Source organism: Mus caroli, unplaced genomic scaffold (genome assembly GCF_978045245.1).
Source record: "Mus caroli unplaced genomic scaffold, Mus_caroli_1 scaffold_12, whole genome shotgun sequence".
Lineage (NCBI taxonomy): Eukaryota > Metazoa > Chordata > Mammalia > Rodentia > Muridae > Mus > Mus caroli.
The window spans coordinates 24,791,221-24,802,848 of record NW_028227267.1 but is presented as its reverse complement, the minus strand read 5'-3'; the positions used below and the strand labels follow the sequence as shown (position 1 = coordinate 24,802,848).

At 42.9% G+C, this 11,628-nt stretch overlaps 1 protein-coding gene across 2 annotated transcripts in view; it reads left to right on the top strand.

Moving 5' to 3' along the window:
- Positions 1-3,301: 3,301 nt before the first annotated feature.
- Ankrd28 (ankyrin repeat domain 28) overlaps positions 3,302-11,628 on the top strand; it is a 139,188-nt gene continuing 130,861 nt past the window's right edge. Inside the window, exon 1 of one of the 2 annotated variants that reach the window (XM_021181416.3) lies at positions 3,302-3,621. In XM_021181416.3, coding sequence (XP_021037075.1) covers positions 3,595-3,621 — 27 coding nt within the window. In that variant the 5' untranslated portion in view covers positions 3,302-3,594. Of the gene's footprint in view, positions 3,622-3,934; positions 4,302-11,628 lie in introns of those variants that run through there. The other variant, XM_029469317.2, reaches the window with a different exon arrangement.

The window sequence follows — 11,628 nt, the reverse complement described above, 5'->3', positions numbered from 1 at the left end:
AATTTGAACTGTGTTGACCTGGCCCAAGAGATTTCAAAGGAGAAGAATTTCAGAATGTGGCATAAAGACTGGCTTTGTGGTATTTTGGTGAAGAATGTGGCTACTTTTTGCCCTTGTCTGAAAAGTTTTCCTGAGGCTAAGGTGAAGAGACTTAGATTAATTGCATTGACAAAAGAAGTTTCAAAAAAGCCCAGCAGAGACTTTGTTCTCTGGTTAAGTCTTATGAAGAAAAGTTTGAACAAGCATAGCAAGCTTAGAAAGGAAAAATATAAAATATATGGTTTGAGTATTAAAGGAGTACCAGGAAGTGAAATGGAGCAAAACCTTGTGTTCTAGGAGATAAAGATTAAGGGAGTGGGACCTTGGGGCAAGATCCTACCCAGCTAAATTAGATCCAAGCATGGTGGTACACACCTTTAATCCCATGAGACAAGCATGCTGATCTCTACATTCAAGGTCAATGTACAGAGCAAGAACCAGGATAGCCAAGCTTAGGCAGTGAAGGATTTAGAAAACATAAAGCTAGTGATAATGTAATAATACAAGGGGATCATGTTCTAGTTCCTGTAAGCAGCAGAACTCGGCAGCTTCAGCCACGTGCCTCTGGCTCTAGAGTTAAGAATGGAAGGAACTACTGGGAAAATTGATGCTGGTTAGCTGGAGCTAAGGAATTAGCGGTGATTAAGAAGAGACCAGCATCGTTGAGGTGAAATCTTCTGGAAACTGTTTTCTGGGAGCACAAAGAAGCTGTGTTCCAGAGATACCCAAGGTTGTACCTCATGCTGCGGCTGGACTTGGTAATGTGTAAGAGTCACTCAGGTGGTACTGCTTGTGAAGGAATGAAGGGATCATGGAGAGAAGCTGAGGCTTAGCACTGTGAGAGGCCAGGGAAGCCCATTGGAGAAGGTGAAGCCTCAGCTGTAGTTGATGGCCCAGGATTGAAGGGGTCATGCAAAGGATTTGAGGCTTGGCACCCTGAAGAGAGCCTATGAGAGGCTATTGGTGAAGCCTAGTTGGAATGAAACACCCCAGTGTATTGGAGATGTCTGTACCATGGGATGATCACCAAGAACAGCAGCCGTAATGGAGTGGATCAACCTGAGCATAGAGTGCTACAGAGGACAGAGATGGAGAAGTGATGCTAGTCCTTAGGAGGAGTCCAAAAGATCAAGTGGAATCCCAGACACTGAAAGAAGAAGCTGTAACATTGAAATTGCCTTGGAGACTCAAAGATGTTAAGGATGCCAGAGCCATGGGATACATGCTGAGGAAAGCTGCTAACAGGGAGTGGAACCAGCCCAGGAGGAAGCAGTTTGTTGCAGTCAAAAAAGATGAAAAAGGAGTGGAGATCTGAAGACCACTTTGACATCAGCCATGGAGATGCAGAGTTTGGAGTTTACCCAGCTGGTTTCCTGCTTTGCTTTGGGGATTACAGTTAATTAAGTTGAATGAATCTCAGAAGAGACCTTGAACTTTGGACTTTTAACATTGTTGCAACTGCTATAGACTATGAGGACTTTGAAAGTTGCACTAAATGCATTTTGCATTATGCTATGTTTAAGTATGGCCCCCATAGACTCATGTTTTTGAACAAGTCTATGGGGACCAGGGAGTGGAATGTGATGGTTTGTATATCCTTGGACCAGGGAGTGGCACCATCTGAAGGTGTGGCCTTGTTGGAATAGGTGTGACCTAGTTGGAATGGGTGTGTCACTGTGGGTGTGGGTATAAGATCCTCACCCTAGTTGCCTGGAAGTCAGTCTTCCACTAGCAGCCTTTGGATGAAGACAGAACTCTCAGCTCCTCCTGTGCCATGCCTGCCTGGATACTGCCATGCTCCCACCTTGATGCCTTGATGATAATGGACTGAACCTCTAAACCTGTAAGCCAGCCCCAATTAAATGTTGTTTTTATAAGACTTGCCTTGGTCATGGTGTCTGTTCACATCAGTAAAACCCTAACTAGGACAGCACCGAAGAAAATACAAAGCAAGAATCATTTTTTTTTTTTTCTGGCTAAGCCTCTTCCATCAGATATGAGAATTCCTCCATTTTAAAGTAGCAAATACCAACCATGGTAAAGATGTAATTTTAGAAAAGCAATTGTTTCAGCAGAATTATGGCATAGTTATGTTAAGAGATATCAGAAGGCTCTTAGTGCATTTGATCTTGCACTTTGATATTTTCTGTTCTTATGGGGCTAAAGAGTTGTTTTTAATAGTAGCATTATAATAAACTGACAGTCCTGGCACTGATCCCCATTTTTCTAGACTGCCATTAGGCTCAAATCGATTCTCTAAATAAAGTCTGTCCCAAGAGACACACCAATGCAGGGAAAAGATGAGGTTTGGTTTTGTTTTTTAAACCAACCCGATATCTCACGTTTGTGTTCTAACCATCTGTACCTTTTATTAATCAGGGGCTGGAGCCGCCCAGGCTGACAGACACAGGAGAACAACAATCTTCTCCCACACAAGCCTGGAATGGTAACAGTGTGCGGCTGCCTAAGAAAGAAAAGCCTTTTCTGAGCTGTGGGTTGGCGTGGGTGTGTGTGCCAGGGCGAGGGAGTCATTCCTCTTCTCCATCCAAGGATGCTATTTATTGGAAATCCTGCACATCTTTTTGAAAAAATTGATTTCTTTCGAATGGGAGGCAAAAACCCTTTTGATGATAAAGAAGAAAGGGGGAAAAACACATGCAAGATTGAAAGGGGCGCTTTGGAGAGAAATGTTCCGCGGCCACAACCTGTTCAGGCTATGAAGACCACACCCTTCAGTCTCGCGTGCCAGCAGTCCCCCGGCGACCACGTCTCCCCCCAAAGCCCGCGGAGACATTCTCACTCTCGCTCCACGTGCGAGTCCGGTTCCCCGCTGCCCTCGCTACTCTGTTGGAAGCAGCATCGGCCCGGAGGTCTCCCTCGCTCGCACCGGCTCCGGCTGCCTTCTCCACACCTGACTGAGCTGAGCTGGTGCACGCCACCTCCACGTGCCATCCCGGGCCGTTACCCGGTACCCAGTTTCCGTCCCTCCCCACCTCCAGTCCGGGCTCCGCCCACCGCGCCCGGGGCGCGCGCCCAGACGCCGGGCCACCTGGCCCACCCGCTCCGCGCGCCGCCGCTTCCTGTGCCCCGCCCCTCCCTCGGCGGAGAGGCGGAGCCCGGCCGCGAGCGAGCGCGGCGGCGTGGCCAATGGGCACTCGGCTTACTCTGGCCTCTCCCCCGCGCGGCCGCCAATCGCGGCGGGCGGTGGTGGTAATATTGTGGAGTGGAGTTTGGATGCCGCCGCGGCCGCGGGCTGGAGCGGCGCGGCGGCGGGGGCTGCTGGGGTATTTCGGGAAAGGGGGTGTGAGGCGGCGGCGAAGGCGGCGGCTGCGTGTGGGAGGTGGCTGAGAGCTAGAGGGAGAGAGCGAGAGAAAGGACGGAAGAAAGAGGGCGGGAGTCCTTGGTGGAGGAGGCGGGACCGGCGGGGCTCTTCGCGGCGGCGGCGGCGGCGGCGGGCGGCCGGGGAGGCGGCGCCGCCCCCTGCCCGCGCTCTCTTCAACGTAGCCGGCCACCTACCCGCCGGGCGCGGGTAGTGGCCGAACGGCGGCGACCGCCATGGCGTTCCTCAAACTCCGCGACCAGGTAGGTGAGGGGCGGCGGGGCGGGATCGCGCCACCGAGGAGTCGGAGGAGGGTGGACCAGCGGCGTGGGCCGCCCGGGCGCCCTGTCGGCGCGGTGGCAGCGAGGGAAGAGGGTGTCCCGGGTCGGCAGCCGTGCGGGCCGTCCGCCTGTCAGTGCAGCCCCAGCTCCGAGAAACCCACGTGCCGCCGGGGGATCGCGGCCGCCGCCACAGGGGCGGGTTCCGCGCTCGCCGCCCTCGCGTCCGGCGCGCTGCCGGGTAGGCGCCTCCTCTTTCCTGCCAGGTGAGGCTCGGGCCTAACAGGTGGCTTTGCGGTGCGGAGTCGGAGCGGGGCAGGCGGCGGCCGTGACCTGGGGTCACGACCTTGCCCTCGGGTTCGCTTCGCGGGGCGGTTCACGGTCCACCGCACTGTCTCTGCGGAGAGGTAGTGGCGGTCGAAAGCAAACCCACCGGTGCCGATGGATTCTGCTGGGGACTGGTTGTTACGGTGCATATTCCCAAACTGGTTTTCTCTTGGCATATTCTGCACCATCTTGGTTTAGTTTTCCTGACTTAGGAAGAGCTTGTCAAAGAACACCTGAAGTGCTCCGAAGACTGACACTGTGGGCTGGGAAAAATAACTCTGTATCTACCAATGAAATCGCAACTATGTCTGAATGAACGCTTGTTACCCTTTAAAAAGGTGAGAAGGTGAATTATAAGACGCTCCCCAGTGTTCGTCTCTCTTAAAGAAAAGGGAAATTAACGTGTGGAGGTTACGGAGTCGCGGGAACCTATTAATGCTGAGTACCCCTTTTGCCATTGTTTTTCTGAATAGGAGATACTGAACAGATTTGAAGGGAAACCAATCAGAAAGTGGGCACAAGCTTAACAAAAAACGATAGGGAAAAACTTAATATGTTTTATGTAATTTTCTACCAGTTAAAACTTAAGTTCTGAGTCTAGCTAATGTCAATTCTCATTTAAAAAGTGAGTATTCTACTTAGGCTGAATGCTGGCTTTATGTATCATTTGGTATCAGCAGAGTTTTAACTGATATTAACAATGGGGCATGATACTTTGAAAAACTCTGGTTGATAAGTTTGTATTGCAAATTATGTGAATAACTTTACTGTTCAGCATGTTCCATTAGCTACACATAGAATCTTTAAGTTGATTAAAATTAAGAAAGCACAGTTTCTTAGTTGTGCTAGTCAAAAGCACACTTTTCAAAAGTGCTCACTAGCCACAGGTAGCAAAATCTTTCATTGCACAAAGTTCTGTCAGGAAAAAACAAAAAACCTGTTAATAACAAGCAGAGTTCAAGCCGAGATCATCTAATCCATATGTAGTTAATACCATGAAACTCAAGATCTAGATTTTCAACTAATCTTTATTACTCTAGTAACTCTTTGTACCTGAATATTTGGTTGTAATCCTTCACTTTTGGAAATGTATTTTGTGATTTGATCATTGTGTGTGTTAGGGATTTAGTAGACTGTTAGAAGATCTTACTTTATAAAAAAATGAATAAAAAATAAAAATCTATTGGCATCTGTGCATTCGAGTGTTTAGTAACTACAGTTTTGAAGCAGTTGTAACACTGATTCAGTTTTATGTAATATTCTTTAACACTCAGTGGTGATACTGATTTTTAAAATGTCACCTGTAAACTTGAGAATCCATGATGAGTAAGTTAATGAGATGGCATTACTGGGGAAGACTTACTGTATTACAAAATAATTGGCTCATCTAGTTCTTTTGAAAGACAAAGAACTGAGTTTTTCTTAATTTAAAGGGAATTGCACTTGTTTTTAGAAATCAGTTTATTGATACATTTCAAGACATTAGAAGTGATGATAGAAATGAAGTGGGATTCAATAGTTTAGTGTTTTCCATTTCTAGGGAAAGCGTATCAGCTAGACAAAGTAGGTTTTGGAGGAAAGGTGAGAAGACCCGTATATGTACACAGGATTTTAAATCTGGAAGGTAGTTGATACCACTTTTAACGCAACAGCTTTATATACATTCCAGTTAGGAACTAGTATAATTTTTTTAACCTTGCAAAGAATAGTAGAAGGAAGCTAGACATGAGTAAGGATTTTCTTCAACATTTAAATATGAGAAATGGTTCTACATGGTAAAGATATAAAGTCAGAGATGAGGAGATAACATAATCAGTAAAGAGCTTACTGTCTACATAAGCAATGAGGATCTGAGTTTGATTCCTGAAACTGGGTAAAAAAACCTGGGGCACAATGGCACATGCTTGTGATCTCAGCACTGGGGAGGCAGAGACAGGTAAATCCCTGGGGCTTCCTAACTAGCCAGCCTAGCCTGCTTTACTCCTGAGGAATGACACTGGAGATTGACTTCTGGCCTCCACATGCACATATGCACCCACAGGCGCACACACACACACACACACACACACACACACATAAGATACACAGTGAAGACAAATATAAAATCAGTAAGCAAATAAGGAAATTGTCCTCATTCATTCTGTAATCAGAATATGACAGCATTTACTTTGTGGCAGCATGTAATTCAGCGAATAAGAAAGAATTACTGTATTACTTTCTGCCTCTGGGTGGATGAAAATATTTTTTAAATTGTTAGTAAAATGAAACTTTTGTTTTCTGTTGATAACAGTAGACATGAACTTTTTTCCTGAATTACTTCACTTTGGCTTGTGTAACAGTGGCAGAATTTTCTCTCCTGAGGTTATCACAGTCTATTTTATCTCCTTAGGTGATGAAAATTACTCATATATGGTTACATTTTAAATCATAAACATTATGTTCTATTAAGAAAGATTGTTGGTCTTTGTTTAGGTTCCCCATTTCAGAAGCTAAATAGCAACTGACACTTACTTCAGTATATAGAAAATGATGGGGAGTGGTGGAGAGGGGGACCTTAATGTCAGACTTGTTAGTCTCTCAGCCCCAAGCCTTTGTTGTGCAGGTATGTCTAGTATTTCTGGAATTCTATTTTCCTTTAGGATACCAGAAGTCCACATTGTTAGGGAAAAATCTATTTTTGTTAGTAAACTGGTGACTACCCATAACAACAGTGAATACTCAGGTTATAAAAGAGAACTAGTATGAAACTAGTTTCTAACTGCTAATTCAGAGGAGTTGGAGAAAAACTCCAGAAATGGTACTCATTAAACTGAGTGTTCTTTAACTGAAAGGAGCCACAGTGGTCGCCCTCTTCTTCTCCCCCTTCATTCCCCCTTCCCCCTCCTCCCTCCCTCCTTTCCTCCTCTACTCTGAGCAAGTGCGTGCGCTCCTGTGTGTGTGTGTGTGTGTGTATGTGTGTGTGTGTGTTTTGCATAGCCAGGGATTGGATCTGGGACTTCTACACTACCAACCTGGTCATAAACTTTTTTATTTTTTATTTATTTATTTATTTATTTTATTTTTAAATTTTTTTTTATTTTTTTCGAGACAGGGTTTCTCTGTGTAGCCCTGGCTGTCCTAGAACTCACTTTGTAGACCAGGCTGGACTCGAACTCAGAAATCCGCCTGCCTCTACCTCCCGAGTGCTGGGATTAAAGGCGTGCGCCACCACGCCCGGCCATAAACTTTTTTAAAAATTGAGCTAGAATTTGTATACCATAAAATTTACACTCTTAAAATAAGTGGTTTTTTTAGTTGTTTTCACAAAACTGTAATCACCACTAATTCTAGAATATTTTTTACCACTCCAGAAAACCACATGACAATTAGCAGTCATTTTCACCTTTCTCTTGCTTTCTACACCTGTCAATCAACAATCTACTTTTTATGAATTTGCCTGTTCTGGATATTTAATTTAAATGGAATCATATAGCATATGGCCTTTTATGTCTCATTTGATTTTGCAAAATACTTTGTAAAGGTTTCATTAGTCTGTTGAGTATAACTTCTTGTGTCTTGTATAGGGCTGCTGGAGTCAAACCGAAGGGTCTTCTGCTAAATAGACATTCGATCACTGAGCTGGTATTAACTATGGCCATAAACTTCTGTAGCATGGTCAAGAGTGCAAAAAAAAAAAAAAAAAAAAAAAAGTTTAGGTATATGATTATGAGATATGATAATTGAAAATACTATACAATGTGTAATGATTAGTCCAGTGGTTGGTATCCGCCTTGGCTGTCCCAGAACTTGTTCTGTAGACCCAGTTGGCCTCAAACTCACAGAGATCTTCCTTTACAGACATCTGAGTAATGGAGTTAAAAGATGCACCCCACCATCTACAGAGTGTTGGGAGGGACCAGTTTGAGACAGGCTCTCTCTGTATCCCTGGCTAGCCTGGAACCTGGCTTGTAGACCAGGGGCCTTGAACTGTGTGTGGTTACATGTATGAATTTTTAAAGAATAGATTTTAAAATCTACATAAAAATTTAATAATGAACTTATTTTGTGTAGTACAAATTCTCACTTGATCAAGGATCTACTGGAACTGAACATGATTAGACTTTTCATGAGTAGGGGGAAAAAAGAAGAGATAATATTTGTGCAGTAGTTTGACTAAGAAAGATCCCTTGGGCTCATAGATCTGAATACTTAGTATCCATGGAGTAGAACTGTTTGAAAGGATTACAAGGGTTTGGAAGTGTGGCCTTGTTGCAATAGGTATGGCCTTGTTGGAGGATCTATATGTCTCTGGGTGTGGGCTTTGACTTTCAAACCCCTAATCTACTTTTCTAACTGCTGGACCTGCTACCTCCCCAGCAGTGTGCCCGAGACACTTGCTGTTCAGTGTGCCCGAGACACTTGCTGTTTCTTCTGGCCATGTGCGCAAGGATCACCTACTCCCATGGTGGCTTCCTCCTCTCTTCGCTGCAGCCTTCTCTCTTCCTCCTCTGCAACCCCCAGCCTGGTAACTCAAAACCCACCTACCTCTAATCCCTCCAGTAATTAGCTGTAGCAATTTTTATTTAGACAGTAGTTTCAAATTAGGAGCAAGGTTTGCACAAGGAAAGCTGGTAAATGTTAGAATTTACTCTTTTTTTTGAAAGATTTATTTATTTATTATATGTAAGTACACTGTAGCTGTCTTCAGACACTCCAGAAGAAGGCGCCAGATCTCGTTATGGATGGTTGTGAGCCACCATGTGGTTGCTGGGATTTGAACTCTGGACCTTCAGAAGAGCAGTCGGGTGCTCTTACCCACTGAGCCATCTCACCAGCCCTAGAATTTACTCTTAGGCAACTAGACTTTTGGGTACAGACAAAAACTCAACACAAAGATAGTGACCATTTTTTCCCACTTATTTATTGGCTATTCCTGCTTCTTTGAGAACTGTCTTGTTTTGTTCATTTACATATTTATTGATACTATGTGTGTGTATACATATATTTCATTTTATATTCTGGATATTAACCATCTATTAGGTAAACTGCTTGGATGAGATTTTTCCTATTGTATAAACTGTCTTTTCTGGTAATGCTTTCATTTTTTCAAGAAAATATTTTATTTCTGTATCATCAATATGCCTGGATTTTTCAGAAACCAGAATTGGATCCTCTGGAACTAGAATTATAGATAGTAATGAGCCACTGTGTGGATGCTGGGAATTGAACCTGGTTCTTCTATAAAAGCAGTAAATGCTCTTAACTACTGAGCCATCCTACCAACATTTCCCCTTTGGAGACAGGATTTCTCTAGGTCAGTGGTACTCAACTTGTGGGTTGTGACCCATGTGAGAGTTGAGTGACCTTTTCATAAGGGTCACTTAAGATAATTGGAAAGCAGATAATTAAGATTCATAACAGTAGCAAAATTACAGTTATGAAGTACTGATGAAAATAATTTCATGGTTGGGGTCACCACAACGTGAGGAACTGAATTAAAGGTTTCAGCATTAGGGAGGTTGAGAACCACTCGGGTAGGTAGTCCTTGCTGTTTGGGAGTTAAGAAGACCAGGTTGGCTTAGAACTGCCTCTGCCTTCCCCGTGCTGGGACAAAAGATGTGTATCACTGCCTATACTTACTTCTTTAGCTGCACACAAGCTTTTAAATTTTATGCAATCCCATTTACCAATTCTTGCTATTATTTCTTTAACTATTGGCGTCCTGTTTAGAAAGTTCTCTCCAATGCTTCTTTCTTGAAATTATTTTATTCTAGTAGTTTCTTGTCTTAAACTAAGGTCTTTGTAACATTTTGAATTGATTTTTATATACAAAGTGACTGAGTGGGGTCTAGTTGCAGCCTTATATATATTGATACTAAGTTTTCTTAGCATCATTTATTAAGAGCCTGCCTTTTTGCTTATGTATGTCTTGGCCCCAGTGTTGAGAATCACATGGCGTTAGTTATGTAGGTTTATATCTGGGTCTTTTTTTTTTTTTTAAGATTTATTTATTTATTTATTTAATGTAATACACTGTAGCTGTCTTCAGACGTACCAGAAGAGGGCATCAGATCTCATTACGGGTCGGGTGCTCTTACCCACTGAGCCATCTTACCAGCCCCTGGGTCTTTTCTTATTATCCGTTGGCTTCTGTGCGTTTGAACTTTGCTGCCATTTGACTGTCACTTTGCAGTGTAATTTGTCTTCATTACTTTGGTTATTTGTATTTCCATATGAGGTTTTTTTTTTTTTTTTCTTTTTTCAAGACAGGGTTTCTCTGTATAGCCCTGACTGTCCTGAAACTATGTAGACCAGGCTGGCCTCGAACTCAGAAATCCACTTGCCTCTGCCTCCCAAGTGCTGGGATTAAAGGCGTGCACCACGACTGCCCGGCTCATATGAGTTTTTTGATTAAAAATATTGAAGAATTCTGTGAGAATTTTGATGGGGATTATTTTAAATCTGCAGATTGCTTGGTATGGGATCATGGGGTCATGGTTAGTCTTTTCATCTTCTGTTGCTTCTTTCATTCTCTTCCTTATTTATACTTCTCACTGTAGAGATCTAGTTACGTTTATTATTTTGGTGGTGGTGGTGCTTTGCTTTCAGACTATTATGAATGCGGTTTTTTCTTGACTTTTTTCTCTCATATTCATCATTGATGGGTATAATTTACATTTCCCAGGTGACTACTAATTTTAGTGTTTTGATTTTATATCCTGCTATTTTGCTGAAAGTTCTCTCAGATCTTGAGTTTTCTAGTGGAGTGTCGGGCATCTTTTAAGTATAGACTCATGTCACTTGTAAATATAGATCATTTACTTTTTTACTGTTTATATAATTTTTATTTATTTTGGGGAGTTTTGTTTTTTGAGATTAAGGTTTTGCTACATATCCCTAGCTGGTCTGGACCTCCCAGTATAGACCAGACTTGGGTTTGAAGAGACCCACCTGCCTCTGCTTTCAGAGTGCTGGGGAGAGGGCGGGCAGTCCTGTCTCAGTCTCAGTCAGTCTCAGATGCTTTCAGTGTATCCCCTATCAGTGTCAAGTTGGCTGTAGGTTTTTTTGTCAGTAACCTCACTATTTTGAGGTACTTTGTATTGATGATGATTAATTAATAGTGATCTTTGTATTACAAGTTTCTAACAGCCTTTTATGAACAGATACGAATTTGTCAAAGACTTTTAGGTTTCTTTTAAGATCGTTGATTTTCCCCACCCACCCAATTTTGTGTTTGTTACCTTACATTTATTGATTTATGTATGTTGAGCTATTTTTACATTCCTGAAAACAGACTTGGTCATAATCTCTTAGTGTATTTTTGTTTAGTCTGCAAATATTTTAATGTGGCTTTTTGTTTGTTTGTTTAATCAAGGAAATTGGTCTGTAGTTGGTTGTTCTTACTATTTCCTTATCTCAATTGGGTTAGTAGATGAGTTTATAGTGCTCCTTCCCTGTCTGTCTCATGGAACAGATTAAGGAGCATTGATGGTCTTTAAAGATCTGCTAGAGTGCAGCCGTGACTCCATCTGGTCATATGATTTTTCCTTGTTGTAATTTTTTTTATTACTGTTGTAATACTGCTTGCTGTTCATCTTCGAGGGTTTTGTTTGTTTGTTTTTATCTTCTTGGGTCAATTCTGGTATGTTACACATATCTAGAAATTTATTCTAAAAATTTCAACTT